Source organism: Tarenaya hassleriana, unplaced genomic scaffold (assembly GCF_000463585.1).
Source record: "Tarenaya hassleriana unplaced genomic scaffold, ASM46358v1 Cleome1, whole genome shotgun sequence".
Lineage (NCBI taxonomy): Eukaryota > Viridiplantae > Streptophyta > Magnoliopsida > Brassicales > Cleomaceae > Tarenaya > Tarenaya hassleriana.
This window is the reverse complement of record NW_010960187.1, coordinates 7,396,795-7,411,942: the sequence shown is the minus strand read 5'-3', so window position 1 is coordinate 7,411,942 and position 15,148 is coordinate 7,396,795. Positions and strand designations below refer to the sequence as shown.

General features: G+C 40.3%; 2 protein-coding genes across 4 annotated transcripts; both read left to right on the top strand.

Annotated features, from left to right (window-relative positions):
• The first annotated feature begins 3,055 nt into the window (after positions 1-3,055).
• LOC104817437 (transcription factor bHLH157-like) lies at positions 3,056-6,362 on the top strand. Its single transcript, XM_010546638.1, has 9 exons — positions 3,056-3,420; positions 3,669-3,758; positions 3,878-3,950; positions 4,229-4,306; positions 4,411-5,328; positions 5,428-5,529; positions 5,624-5,770; positions 5,863-5,988; positions 6,086-6,362. The coding sequence occupies exons 1-9, from the start codon at positions 3,326-3,328 to the stop codon at positions 6,155-6,157; spliced, it is 1,701 nt and encodes a 566-aa protein (XP_010544940.1). The 5' UTR covers positions 3,056-3,325; the 3' UTR covers positions 6,158-6,362.
• Positions 6,363-7,375: 1,013 nt separating this feature from the next.
• LOC104817423 (serine/threonine-protein kinase WNK8-like) lies at positions 7,376-10,946 on the top strand. Of its 3 annotated transcripts, XM_010546627.2 has the most exons (8): positions 7,376-7,701; positions 7,905-7,969; positions 8,416-8,453; positions 8,546-8,773; positions 8,907-9,127; positions 9,204-9,361; positions 9,441-9,840; positions 9,948-10,946. In XM_010546627.2, exons 1-8 carry the CDS (start codon positions 7,554-7,556, stop codon positions 10,604-10,606), a joined length of 1,917 nt encoding a protein of 638 aa, XP_010544929.1. In that variant the 5' UTR covers positions 7,376-7,553; the 3' UTR covers positions 10,607-10,946. The 3 variants fall into 3 exon arrangements, with proteins under 3 accessions (XP_010544929.1, XP_019058686.1, XP_010544922.1); XM_019203141.1 differs by having other exon boundaries at positions 7,378-7,969; XM_010546620.2 differs by lacking the exons at positions 7,376-7,701; positions 8,416-8,453 and having other exon boundaries at positions 7,907-7,969.
• The last annotated feature ends 4,202 nt before the right edge of the window (positions 10,947-15,148 follow it).

The following is a 15,148-nucleotide window of genomic DNA, read 5'->3' as shown; positions in this document are numbered from 1 at the left end:
GCGGATGTCAGCGGTTCGAGTCCGCTTATCTCCAACTCGTGAACTTAGCCGATACAAAGCTATATGATAGCACCCAATTTTTCCGATTCGGCAGTTCGATCTATAATTTTGCATTCATGGACGTTGATAAGATCTTTCCATTTAGCAGTGCATTTGGATTGTGTAAACTACGTTTAATAAATACTTAATTAGACCTTGAATGGTTGGAGTTTTTAGAGTTTTTATAATAAAAAAACCAAAAAAATTATCATTCAAGTTTTCACAAAATTACTTTTTCTAAAAACTCTGAAAGCCATTTTAGTAGAAAAATCAAAGAAAAATCAAAAGCTACTTTTTTTAGTTTTCAAATATTATAGAATCCAAAAACCAAAAACCAAAAACCAAAACCTAAAAACCAAAATAAAAAAACTAAAATTAAAAACCCAAAATGAAACTCATCCTCGTTCAAAACCTTAGTTAACAAAGAAAACAACGTTAACAATTTGATGTAAAACGACTAATCGTTCATGATCTAGGCATATAGAAGAGAAGCATTCGTATAGTGATATATAGTAGTGTGATCTCTAATGGATATATTAATCGTAAATCGTAATATGCTTTGGTATCTAAGAAGCCCATGCATTTGCGCCTAAAATTGTGTCATACGCTCTATCAAATTAGATATCATAATCGTGTTGTGATTTTGACCTTCGTTAAATGACAAACATCGATCACACACCATATATAACACATGTACACACACACATTAATTCTTGTACGTAGTAAAAAATAAATGCAAGTGTAAATATGGAAATTCGGGTTAAAAAACTTAAAAGGGTGTTATATTTACAAGAAAAAGGGCTGCGTTTTATTTTCGAAATTTGAAAATGACATAATAATTGAAATTTATGTGTGCCCAATCATCAAATGTGGGTTCTCCTTCGTGGTTTCCAAAGTGGGGAATAATATGCAAGGATAAAAAGCTTACTATAGTAAACAAGTTTACAACAACAAAAAATCTCACTTTTGGATTTAGTTCTCCACTTTCGGACACCATTTTGAGTCGAAATTAAAAATAATAAAAAAAAAAAGAGTAAAGAGAAAATTCTTGATGCCGTTGACTTTTGTTCTAGACGGCCATGATTGAGCGTGTGTTGAGTCTAAGAGACCAAATTATGGCTATTCTTGCTGGCCAATAATTAAAAAATAAAATAAAGCGGACGAATAATCGTGAAACTACAATTACAGTACGTAACTTAATGTATTTATTTGAGGGTCTTGTATATTAGATTGTTCTTCACGTACCAACATGGGCACGTACGTACAATGCAACAACGTGATACGTGTGTTGGAGAGTTGATGGACTATTAAGAGGTGGGTTTTAGTTTTAGTTTTAGTTTTATTTTTAATTAAATAAAAAATATATTATTAGACCTATATATATATATATATATATATCAAGGTTTTTAGAGACATATTTGGGGGATCTCTTATGTCCCATGCATTGTGGGCACCCAATCTTACATTTGCTTGTCTAAAAGGTAGTGTCCACGATCCTCTGCCTTTCTTTTGCCCTTTATTCGAATTTTTGTAAATAATCACACACATTTGTAATTTCTTTGGTTCAATTAGGGAGGAGAGTGTAAACGGACAACATAGGATACCCTAACACATGTGGACACCCTCTGTGTGCGCTACGATATTGGACCGACCGGACTTCTTGAATAGTATGACACCAATAAGCCCTTTATTTTGTTTTGCCACAAAAACTTTGCCACCTCTCTTGAATACCCGTTAGGGGTGGGCGTATTCAATTCGAGTTAAGATTCTTTCGGTTTTTTTTACAAAAGTATCGTACCAAACAATTATTATTTCATTCAGTTAAGTTTGGTTTTTACTAAAAATAATAGATTTTCTTAACAAATTTTTCGGTTTTTCGAGTTTTTTAAAAATTCAGTCCGATTCAATTCAATTCCGAAAAAATCGATTTTCTAGAAAATTTATCGTTCGAAAATTTTGAACAATTCAATTCGAGAATGGTATAATATTTTTTTATTACTGAAACACCCACTATTACCTTTTAACAAAAAAAAATCCCTTCATTGCTTTTATAATGTATATGCATATAAGTCGTACGTATTTATTTTCATATGGATTATAAAGCAATGTATATTTTCATCATGCTTTTGATTATTTCTATCAAAATTTGTTTCTGTAATATTTATCTAACATTCTCGGGGATATGAAAAACAAAGAAAAATGGATAAAAATGTGTTGTTGTTTCTATCCATTGTGCGTTTAACGAAAAGATGGTATCCAAAATATCATATCTATAATATTGCATATCAAGCTGAATACATGTAAACCATACTTGTGATTTTGTTCAGCGCAATTAAACCTTAAAATTTTCAATTCTTGGTCTCATTAGTGGCTAGATTCTGGCCGTTTTTTGTTGGTTATTTGAAAAATAATGTGAAAAGTAATAATAAATAATTGTTTCCGTAAAAATTAAAATAATTGTTTAAATATTTAAAATTCTTTTTTTCAAAATATGGTTTATATTGTGCCTTCTATTTAAATACTAATGATCATATGCATATGTTTTGATCAGATTTTTTATATACTAATAATTAACAGTCCCCTATTTTATAAAATTTTTAAAAATTCATAAGTTTTTAGTTGTGGAAAAATTATAAAAATGCGATAGATTCATGAATCGGCTTTGGATTAATCCATATTATTACAAAAAGAAAAACTCTCCATCTTTAAATAAAATATTCTATGAGATATTTTTGAAGTTTAATGCGAGAGAACAAAAATAAGTAATCCCATAAAAGCTAATGATTTTTTTGAAGAAAAGGTTAATAATATAACTATCGCAACCGGCTATAGCAGGTGCCGCTTCAGTGTTATTCCAATGCATAATAGTCACAGGCTACCGGCAGCGCTAATATATATATATATATATGTACACACACAGAGGCGTATATACATACATATATACAACCAGTGGCTCACGTCTTTATATATAAAGACAGAAGCTTTTTAACCTCTTTCGCTTCAACAAAAAGCAAACTCTCCTCAAAAGACAACAACGGCTTCTCTGTGTTTCAGATTTCCTGTTTATGGTTCTGCTCCGCATATTTCAACTTACAGTCTCTGGATGATTTTGGGTCTTTTTATTTTACATTCTCTTGTGAGAATTCTGCAAGATATTTAAGCGGGAGATCCAGATTCTCTGCTATTCGGGTTTCTGACCCGACCCGCGATTTTTTTGGTCTGACGGTGCATGACATGATTGCGATTTCCGGGTCTTGATTCTTTTTGCCCGAGGAGGAAGAAGGAGATGGTCTCAGGGCTTAAGCATACACTGAAGAGCCTTTGTTGCAGCCATGGATGGTCTTTTGCTGTTTTTTGGCGCTATGATCTCAGAAACTCCATGTAAAGTTTCCTTTCCTTGACTCGTTTCACCTCTTGTTTCCTTCATATTCGTGTTTTCTTAAAAGAAAAATTGTATGCAGCATTTGCTAATTTCCTTCATATTTATTTGGATTGTTCATTTGAAGAAGGAAGTTGCATGTTATCTTTCCTCTTGTTTTTTTTAAACTGATGCATTTGCTTATATCCATTATTTGTATATGTCTGACTATATGTGTGTGTCTTGCATCAATGTAATACAATGATGACAGGCTATTGACAGTGGAGGAAGCATACCACGATGAACTAACGCGTACAGTTGTGGATGGTATGCTTCGGCAGGATCATATATTTGGCCAAGGGTAGGAAGCTAAATACACACATATACATATATATATATATATATATAGCATAATCTTTGAATGCATACGTTTTTTGGAGTTTCCTGTCTTCTTCATCCTCCTTGTTTTATGCGACGCAGAATCATAGGAGAGGCTGCTTTAACCGGAAACCACCGTTGGATGTTCCGCGACACAGCTAAAGACGTTTTCCAGGTTTTTTCTTCTTCTCCATATATCCTTTTTTTCTTTTTATTATTATTACCTGTTAATGGGCCAATGTCTCAAATTTACAAGTTCCATCCTTTATGGAGACATCACCAGTAATAATGAGCAGAGATTCCACATGAATTGCTTTGTTTGAAAGCTCAAATCTTTATATGAATGAACCCACCTTATGTCCAAACATAAATATTTATATTAACTTTCCAAAAAGATATTTGAATTACACGTTGGAAGGTTTGAGGACATGTACGTGCGTTTGATATTTTCAGGCGGAACATGATTTGCAGACTGTCTTGGTGGTTCCTATTGGATCGCGAGGCGTTGTTCAGTTGGGATCCACCAACAAGGTTTTTTACAGATTAATTACACGAATGATTATCGGTTTTCCCCCCAATCAGACAACAAGAAGGTTTAATTGAAGGCATGAATTGAATCTTTACTCTGTTTTCAGATTCAGAAGAGCACTGAAATATTGGAACAGACAGCGAGAGCGTTACAGCAGACTGGTCACATCTCAGAAACTCTCGATCTTGACGAGTTGTTTTCGACCCTAGCGCCTCTGGGAAGCTCGGAATCTCTCCAAGGTCTCGCCTTTGATGGGATCTTCGCGGCTGGTTCGTGCTCTTTTCCGAGCCCCGAACCGCCGTCATGTTTCACTTCTGATATCTGCGAGATGTCGGGAAAGTCACATGATCCGTTCGAAGATGATGATTTCGGGTTCGACATTCTGAACTCGTACTCGCTGGACGATCTTCAGCAGTGCCTCGCCGATTCTCCTGGCCAGAACGCTTCCTTGAGCAGTGGTTCATTGTCTCCCGGATCCTTTCTTCAAGACAAGACTCTTGTGCATTGGTCAGACGGTCATCAGGAGACATCTGTGGTCAGTGAAACTGATCTCTTTGATGTCTTGGGGCCGAATTTCGAGGATTCTTGCTCGACCCCTCCTAAAGGGCTCTTCTCAGAACTCATAAGCAGCAGTTTCAGTAACTCTTCCAGTTCCGTCACCAACCAGACGCATTCCCAAGATTTCTGTTTGAATCCCGCCAAAAGGAAAAAACTTGAAACTTCATCCCCTCAGAGTTCAAGTTTCTTTGCACGGAGCTGCAACGTAATGTCTCAGACAATGATGCAGACTGCCAGTTTCTGTAACCCTCCAATCAAGCCAGAGACTTTTTCGAAACCGCATTCGGGTTTTTGGAGCTGCAACTTTGGCGGGAATTCGGATTCAGGGCCGTCAAAGAAACCAGACGAAGCTGTGAGGAAGAAGAGAGCAAAGCCTGGAGAGAGCCGGAAGCCGAGGCCAAAGGACCGTCAGATGATACAAGAGCGTATCAAGGAGCTAAGAGGGATGATTCCAAATGCGGCGAAGGTAACATCTTTTTTTCTTGATTGTTCTTTCTTTCCCTCTACAGATTTCTCGGACTATCGGACATGTGATATCATTGGTGCTGTTTCATCAAACAAACAGTGCAGTATCGATGCGTTGCTTGACCTGACAACCAAACACGTGCTCTTCATGCAAAGCGTCGCCAAGCACGCAGACAAACTCAAGCAAACATATGAGCCGAAGGTAAGTAAAAAGAAAGAAACAGCTGAATTCCGAAAATCCAATCCGAGATCCAATCTCTGAAAATTGACGCATCTCCTGCGATGCGTTGATGCAGCTGGTGAATCAGAAGGGTTCGTCGATTGAAGAACAAGTGGCGGGAGAGAGAAACGGGGCGACTTGGGCGTTTGAAGTTGGAGATGAGTCAGTTGTCTGTCCGATCATTGTCGAGGATTTGAACCCACCTGGCCACTTGCAGATCGAGGTTTTTGACATGCTCTTTGCATGAATTTTGTGTTTGATTCTTACTCTTTCTTTTTGGAACTCACCCAATTGTTTGTCTGTGTGCGTGTGAAGATGATATGCGAGGAAAGCGGGCAGTTCCTGGAGATTGCAGATTTAATCAGAGGCTTTGGATTAAACATCTTGAAAGGAGCCATGGAAACACGACACGGCAGAATCTGGGCCCATTTCATTACAGAGGTAAACAGAACATTCCCAAAATACCCCCCAAAGATTCGTTTTATTTTTTTGGTAATTTTTTTAATGGAAAAAAGGAGTTAACAAAGGCATATGACAGGGAAGAGTGGAACGAGTGCAGGTGTTGTGGTCGCTTGTCCAACACCTTCAGCAAGAACATCCCCTTCATTAATCTCTCTCCAATCTTTCTTTGATTTGGTTCCTAATCCTTTGTGGCCCACAGTCGCAATCTGTTTATAGTAGACCATATGTCGAGTTAATATTTCTTTTTTTTTTTATTATTTATTAATAACATAAATGAGACCTTCAATGTATGGGCCTTGACGAGATTACCCATAGCCCCAAATATTGCCCGGAAACTTTGTTGGGTTGGGCTCTTTCTTGTACTCGTTAAATTATTATTATTAGGGTCTCTAAAAAAACATGTAAACTTATAACTTGTCAATGTATAAAATCTCGAATATACATATCGTTGCTCTAATAAATCTTTGATCGGTTTGACCATAATTTCAAGTGATCAGAAATCTACGTACTGATAGATTGTTGATATCAATTGATGTATCATTTTTTAAATTTAAATTGTTGATGTGTATAAATTGACATCAGTAATCCGTCAATACATGGATTTACTGTCACCTGATATTATGGTCAAACCGGTTAAAGATTTATTAGAACAATAATTTGTATGTTCGAGGTTTTATTCAAGGTTTGGAGATTGAATAACAACTTTTCAAGTTGAAGGCTTATTTGTATATATTTTTGTAAGTTGAAGGTTTTTTTTAGGGGTTTTATCCTTGTTATTATTAATATAAAATATGTGATCTCATTGATAAATGGTTGAGGATGACTTGATTTCATTTCAATGATGTTTGCAGTGAATTAAAAAAAAAAGTAAATGGAAAGGACGTTTGGTTGGGATGTTATTTCGATTCTCTGTTTTGAATCCGGCTTGATTTTATTCGAGTTTATTTTTTCCGTTTTTTTGGGTAAATCTTTATCTTTTCAATTAGATTCGATTTCGTTTGATTCCGGTTTTCAGTATTAAAAATATTTAATTAACAAAAAGTTACGGTTTGTTCGGTTATTCTACATGTGGTTGAGATTCGATTTCTGCGATTATAAAAACATTAAAACTACGATATCTAATTTCAATTATAAATATTGTATTATTCAATTTAATTCGGTTTAATTTACGAAATCGTCACCCATGGCCATGGGCTCATACAATCTTCTCATAGTCCGAATTCCGCAAAGGCACGCGACCGGTTTGGTTGCACAAAAAAAAAAAAAAAAAAAAAAAATTGGCCCTTCTTTTCCGAAGGGGTAAAGATATATGTTTGTTGATAAGGACAGCTCATTTGACTTTTTGCCTATTTGGTGTTCCAGACATCGTCGTTCTTCTTTTCCCTTCTCCCTTCTTCCATTCCTTCTCTCTCTGTCTCTCTTAGGGTTTATTTTTGGTTTTGGCTCTTTCCTCATTCCTCTTTCCCCTCTATCGCTGCCGCGAAATTCTAGCTCTTTCCGTCTTTGGCTGATTTTTTTTTTGGGGGGGAAACAATGGTGGAGGTATGGAGGCAGCTGATCGAATAAGAGAGACGGTAGTACCCAACTGCGGGGGAGATCGGGGGATCGGGTTGGAGATGAAGATTTCCTTCGCCGGAAAACTCCGTTTCCGGTCTCGATTTCGATCGGCGATCGACTCCTACTGCTTCGCCTGTGAAGCTTTCTCCGATCGTCCCCTTTCGATCTCCTTCTCTTGCTGCTCTTGACCTCGGCCTTGTTTTCGGCCTCTGCTCCTGATCTCCGATTTCGGCCACAATCTCATCTCTCCTTCGCATCGTCTTCTTCTCTTTCCCGTTTCTCGATCTTTATTCTGTTCTCTTGTTTCGTGTATATGGCGTCTGGTTCTGGAATTTTAGGTGGCAAATCTGCGACGAAGGAGGTTGAGTTCGCCGAGAAAGATCCAACTGGTCGGTACATTAGGGTACGCTGCTTTTTATCCTTTCTGATCCTCTTGATTCGATTGCAAGTTCTCTGCAGGAAATTTCTTGTGGATTTTCCGTAGATTTAAGCGTTCGCTTTGTCCGGATATCAGTCTTGTCTCGTTTTAAATTGGATGCAAAAGGAACAAAGAGATTTCGAGCTCGGTTATAATTCTGATCATTGAAACTCGTCTGAACGACGTTCAGTATTTGTTCCTTTCGCCGTTTGTGTTCTTTGAAAACTAAAGACATTCGCAAGTCTGGTTTTTTTTTTTCCTGGGAAGCGACAGATTTAGTCATCTGTGTCCAGAGATTATGACGGCTTTCGTGATGCTGAAATATGTGGTTTTAGATTCTGTTTCTCTGTGTCTTCTCATCTTCAGCACTGTTATTTTCATTTACTAATATAGAGGGTAGTGATCGATTTCTTTGTTTTCTTATCCTTCAGTATGATGACATCTTGGGGAAAGGAGCCTTCAAAACTGTGTATGGTTCTCTAAGTCCTGCGCTTTTATTATGTTTTCAAGTGGAATTTGTCTTGAGGAGTTGAGGGTTTTCCGGTTTCGATTTTGAAACAGATACAAGGCATTTGATGAAGTTGATGGGATTGAGGTTGCTTGGAACCTAGTGAGCATAGAAGATGTAATGCAGATGCCTGGCCAACTGGAAAGACTGTATTCTGAGGTCCATCTGCTCAAGGCGTTGAAGCATGAGAACATCATCAAACTCTTTAACTCTTGGGTCGACGATAAGAACAAGACCATCAATATGATTACCGAGCTCTTCACCTCCGGCAGTCTGAGGGCGTAAGTCTCTTTAACTCTTGGGTCGATGATGAGAACGAGACCATCACCATCTGCTTCCTGTCTCCTTTTTCTCTTACTATATCACATGGGTTGACACTATTGTCCTGTTTTTTTTATTTTTTTCGGTGCGAAGATATCGTAAGAAACACCGGAAGGTCGATCCCAAGGCCATCAAGAACTGGGCAAGACAGATTCTTCGAGGCTTGCACTATTTGCACACTCAGAGCCCTCCGGTAATTCACCGGGATCTTAAGTGTGACAATATATTTATCAACGGAAATACTGGAGGAGTCAAAATTGGAGATCTTGGGCTTGCAGCTGTTATGCAGCAACCCACTGCTCGGAGTGTTATTGGTAATAAAATTTTTAAATTTCTTTGACCCTTTATCTACAGCGTTTCAATTATAACTGATAACTTTGAAAATTTCAGGTACTCCCGAATTCATGGCACCTGAGCTTTACGAAGAGGAATACAATGAGCTCGTAGACATCTATTCTTTTGGCATGTGCATGTTGGAGATGGTTACGTGTGAATATCCATACAGTGAGTGCAGAAACCAGGCTCAAATATACAAGAAGGTTACCTCTGTAAGTCCGCAACTGTCTTGAGAATCTTTCATCTTTCTCTTTGAAGTCGGTCTCCTCTTTGAAACACGGTAATTTGCAGGGTATAAAGCCTCAATCTCTCAGCAAACTCGATGATTGTCAAGTTAAGCAATTGATAGAAAAGTGTCTTCTTCCTGCTCCGTTGAGGCCAACTGCTCTTGAGCTCTTGAAAGACCCGTTCCTGGCAACAGATGGCGCTAAGGACTCTGCATATACCGCATCATCCAACGGAATGTCTAAGCCAGTCAAACCGCCCCAGCCCGACCATCTCCCCATGGACGTGGACCATAACGATAATAAAAGTGCTTCTGTTTGCTCCTCTCTGATAAGCAACCATGAATACCCATGGCTTCAGACTCTTGAACTTCAGAGGGTTGCAGAGAACAAAGAGTTCAGGTTGAGAGGGGAGAGGACCGATGATGTCACGGCCTCAATGACTCTGCGTATCGCTGACTTATCGGGTTTGTTGTTAAGATATTCTGGCGACTGATTTTGTTTTTGTGTTTTTTTACAGTTTTCTCTTCTCTTGTTTGCTGTATGAAAAACATGATCTTGGTTTTCCTAACAGGTCAAGCTAGAATCGTGCACTTTGCGTTCTATCTGAATTCAGACACAGCTACCGCAATTGCCGAGGAAATGGTTGAACAGCTTGATCTATCAGGCCAAGAGGTTATAGTCATAGCTGAGATGATCGATGACTTGATAATGAAGCTGATCTCTAACCGGAACCCGTCTCTATCATGTACCACCTCAACTCATCTGAACAGTCTGTACGCGTCGGTTCAAAATTCTCCGTATCTGTCTGCTGGGGATCACATGAACCTACAGTCGGCTCACTCAAAGAATCGAGAGGCTGGAGGATCAGTGAATTCGGACATATCTGCAGAGTACTACTTTGCTGTCGCCTCAAATGGCAGCTATGGCAGGGAATTGGATAACGGGTCTCATGCCCGTGATTCATACGAGGGGAAGGACAAGACGAGGGAGGCTGAGGCCGAGGCTAAAGCAGTGGGAGATTCTGTGGATATGCGTTCTGACATGGCGAGCATTTGCTCGCTGTCAATCTCGGAGAATGAGCAGATGGAAGACCTGAAGGCAGAGCTGAAAACGATAGAGTCGCAGTTTCAGCAGTCGTTGCAAGAGCTGCTGAGGCTGAGGGAAGAAGCTATAGAGAATGCAAAACGGAAGTGGACGGTGAAGAGGCAGGCGTCTCCCAACTGCACATAAAAGGTAAAAGATGCCCCCATCCATCCTCTCCCCCTGAGGTAAAATAAAAAACTCTAAATAGGTAACACACTTGAACCAGCTTTCTAAATCAAGTAGTCGAGCGTTGGAAATGTTGAGGAGATTTCGGTTTTCGGGTTCCCTTTTTCTTCACAGGGTGGTGTTGTTTCATTCATATATTTTGGCAGTGGAACTCAGAATCGATCCCTGTTTCCGATTTGTTTGTTTCATTGTTTTTCTCTTGGCTTAGTTTTGAGGGATTGCTCTTATTCTTTTCATCCTTGTGTGTGAGATTCATTTGCCTTGTGACAGTGTTTAATGAATAATTTAGTTGAGCTCGAAATCCAGCAGCAACAGTGTTGGATTTGGCCATCGGGTCAATTCAGTCACATTTGATTCCTGCGTGCATGCATCTATCTATCCGAAATTTGAGTCGCCGTGAGCAATGGCCGAGTCATCTGGCAGGGAAAGGGAGGAGGTTTTTACCCGAAATTTGAAATGTCCGGCATGAACTCTAGTGGAATAGTGCTGGAAACCCAAACCTTAGGTGTGAGTTCTATGAGTCGGGGTACGAGTAACTAGCGGGTACCCGAGACGAGGCTGAGGGGGACTTGTTAGGGTGAAAGGTCGCAAGGCGATGTTGAGGTCGAGAGAGATGGCTTGGCAGTGATGGTTTTGTTTCTATTTTCTTTAAAACGGGTTAGATCACGAGCCAGATTACCGTTTCGTTCTCCTTGCGATTGCGAGCTTCGAGGGGTCTGAGGGCGATTTTGTCCTCTACCTCATGACCGTAGTCCGACGCTGCCAATCTCTCCTCTGTGTATGCTTTTGACTTTCTTTTCCTTTCTTGAAATCCGGCCTCGAGGTCTCACTTTCTCCCTTCTCGTGACTCGCGTTCCCATCACCGTTGCAACCTTGCATTTGCATATCGTCGACTGAGAGTGAGCACTTACAACCCTAAAACCCAGGTGGCTTGAAAATATCACATATTAGTCCATCACAGGACAATGAGAGTAGGTTCAGCGGTGATGGAGATGTCGGCGGGCAGGGGATGATGGTAGGAGTGGGGGTCGGATTCAGACTCCAGTGGCCGTGAGATGAGATGTTTTCAGTAACAGAACGATGAGAAGAAGAGCTCTGCTGCTTTGCACTGCACTTCCGGCTCAGTTAGTGTTAGGGTTTTTACCGTGAATCACAATTCGGTAAATAAGAACCTCTTACTTGTGTGAGTACGTTAGGATGACAATATCTAGTTAGAACAGAAATTTAAATGAGACAATCGTTTTAACGTGGAAAACCTCCTCGGTGTGAGGAGTAAAAACCACGGGACCGTAGTCCACCCAAAAATCCACTATAATCTCAAATTTCCGGGTTACAACGTCCACACTTCAGTCTCCAATAAACAAGAGATACACCCGAGACTTCCGAATATTAACCAATATTCAATCTCAATAAACCCGAAAGAACCAGCTGTAACTTAGGCAGCAAGCTAACCCCGTAACTTCTGATTCCGGCAACCAAATACCAACTTCTCCGTAGAAATCAAAAGCTCAGAGGGTGTAGAATAAGCATACCAAATTTCAGCTCAAACGGAGAAGAGATGAGCATCCGAATCTTCAACTTACTCGGACATGTGCTGCTGAAGCTCCAATGACGAACAGCTTCGGTAGAAACTCCGTTTCTCCAATTCTGACCGTTGGAATCAAAATTCCACCGGACAAAACCTAGAACAATGAGTGTAGAAGCTCTCCTCCAAATTCCAGTTCGATCGGATAAGGAATGACCATCCGATCGAGGCTTTGATCACAGCTGCACCAAACTGTTTTCTCTCCCTCTTTTCTCTCACTCTCTCTTTTCTTCTTTCTGCTCTCTTGCTTGGATTACGCTCTGTATGTGTTGATCTTCCCTGACGTTTGAACTCTTTAATTATAGAAAAGAAAAGGGTCCAAAGCAATGATGAAAGAAAACATCATCATGGTGTTTCACGTAAAACACTTTACCCATGTTTCACACAAGGTGTAAAACGCCTCATGCACATGGGAGGAAGACCCCACAATTCTCCCCCTCTTCCGACTATGTGGAGGAGATTGCCATCCCGGCAATCCTGCAACAGACGTCCAGCTTCCCTCTCTGTAATGCCTTTGTCATCATGTCTGCACCATTATCATCTGTGTGAACTTTCTCAAGTTCAACCTCCTTTGAATCCACGACATCTCGTATCCAATGATATCTAACATCAATGTGCTTCGATCTTGAATGAAACGTCTGATTCTTTCCAAGATGAATAGCGCTCTGACTGTCGCAAAACAGGATATACCTATCTTGTTTGAAACCGAGCTGCTCAAGAAATCTCTTCATCCACAACAACTCCTTACAAGCTTCAGTTGCGGCAATGAACTCAGCTTCAGTGGTAGAAAGTGCAACGCATTTCTGTAACTTCGATTGCCATGACACTGCTCCACCCGCAAAAGTTACCAAGTAACCCGAAGTAGATTTCCTAGAATCTGTATCTCCCGCCATATCTGAATCTGTGTAACCAACCAACAAAGGTTTGTCACCTCCAAACATAAGTCTGAAACCGGAAGTACCTCGAAGATATCTCAGAATCCACTTCACTGCATTCCAATGTTCTCTTCCTGGATTAGAAAGAAACCGACTGACAATTCCAACGGCGTGAGCAATATCTGGTCTTGTACAAACCATAGCATACATCAAACTCCCCACTGCAGAGGCGTATGGAACTCGTCTCATGTCCTCCGTCTCTGAATCTGTACTCGGACTCTGCTGACTGCTTAATCTAAAGTGTGATGCAAGAGGTGAGCTCACAACTTTAGATTTCTCCATATGAAACCGTTGAAGTACTTTCTCAATGTACTTCTCCTGTGACAGATATAACTGCTTGTTACTTCTGTCCCGAACAATTCTTATCCCAAGAATCTGCTTCGCTTGTCCCAAATCCTTCATAGCAAAGAACCGACCAAGTTGCTTCTTCAACTCTGTTATCCTCTCCATGTTCTTTCCCACAATCAACATATCGTCCACGTAGAGCAGCAAGATGATAAAATCATCATCGGAAAACTTCTGTACAAACACGCAATGATCGGAAGTCGTCTTCTTGTAGCCATGATCCCCCATAACTGACTCAAACTTCTTATACCATTGTCTCGGTGCTTGCTTCAACCCGTAAAGACTTTTCTTCAACCGACAAACATAATCTTCTTTGCCCTTCTCAACAAAGCCTTCAGGTTGTACCATGTAAATCTCTTCCTTCAAATCACCATGAAGGAAAGCCGTCTTCACATCCATTTGCTCAACCTCCAAGTCAAGACTAGATGCCAATCCCAGAACAACCCGTATGGATGACATCTTTACAACCGGCGAAAAAATCTCATCAAAATCAACTCCTTTCTTCTGACTGAAACCTTTTACCACCAGTCTAGCCTTGTATCGCGGATGCAGACTGTGCTCTTCATGCTTAACCCTGAACACCCATTTGTTAAGCAATGCTCGTTTACCCTTAGGTAATTTTACCAACTCAAACGTCTGATTCTTGTACAAAGAATCCATCTCGTCATTCATGGCCTTCATCCATTCGTCCTTGTGTTCATCTCCGAGAGCCTCATCAAAACTCTCTGGTTCTCCCCCTTCAGTAAGTAATACATACTCACCGGAGCTATACTTCGTTGATGGTCTCCGAGCTCTCTCAGACCTTCTCAGCATCGGTGAGTCTTCGGTAGTTGACGACTCAACCCGATGGTCTTCACCAATACCATCATCAATTTGTACGGGAGCATCTGTACCATGTGTATCATCTTGAACCTCACCTTCAGTAGAATCCTCAACTGCCGTCCGAGGAATCATCTCAGAGTCGATCAAACCACTGCTATTCTGAGTTGGATTTTTGCACTTCTGAATATCCCGAATAGTTTGATCCTCCATGAACACAGCGTCTCTGCTTCTGACGAGCTTCTTCTCAACTGGATCATAGAATCTGTATCCCATTTCATCCAGACCGTATCCTATGAACACGCACTGTCTTGATTTCGCATCCAGCTTCGACCTCTCATCCTTAGGAATATGAACAAACGCTTTACACCCAAAAACCTTCAAATGACGGTAAGAAACATCCTTACCAGTCCAAACCTTCTCTGGAACATCACCATGTAACGGAGCACTAGGTGACAGGTTCAATACATGAACCACGGTGTTCAAAGCTTCTCCCCAAAAGGAATTCGGCAAGCCTGATTGAGAAATCAGACAACGAACTCTCTCCATGATCGTCCTGTTCATCCTCTCTGCCAACCCATTCAACTGTGGTGTCTTCGGCGGCGTCTTCTCATGTCTGATGCCTTGTTCACGACAATAGGCATCAAATGGTCCGGAGTATTCACCTCCATTATCGTTTCGGATACACTTCAACTTCTTTCCAGTCTGTCTTTCCACCAAGACCTGAAACTGCTTGAAAATGCCCAGAACTTGATCCTTAGTCCTCATCATATACGCCCACAATTTTCTTGAATGATCATCGATGAATGTGACGAAATA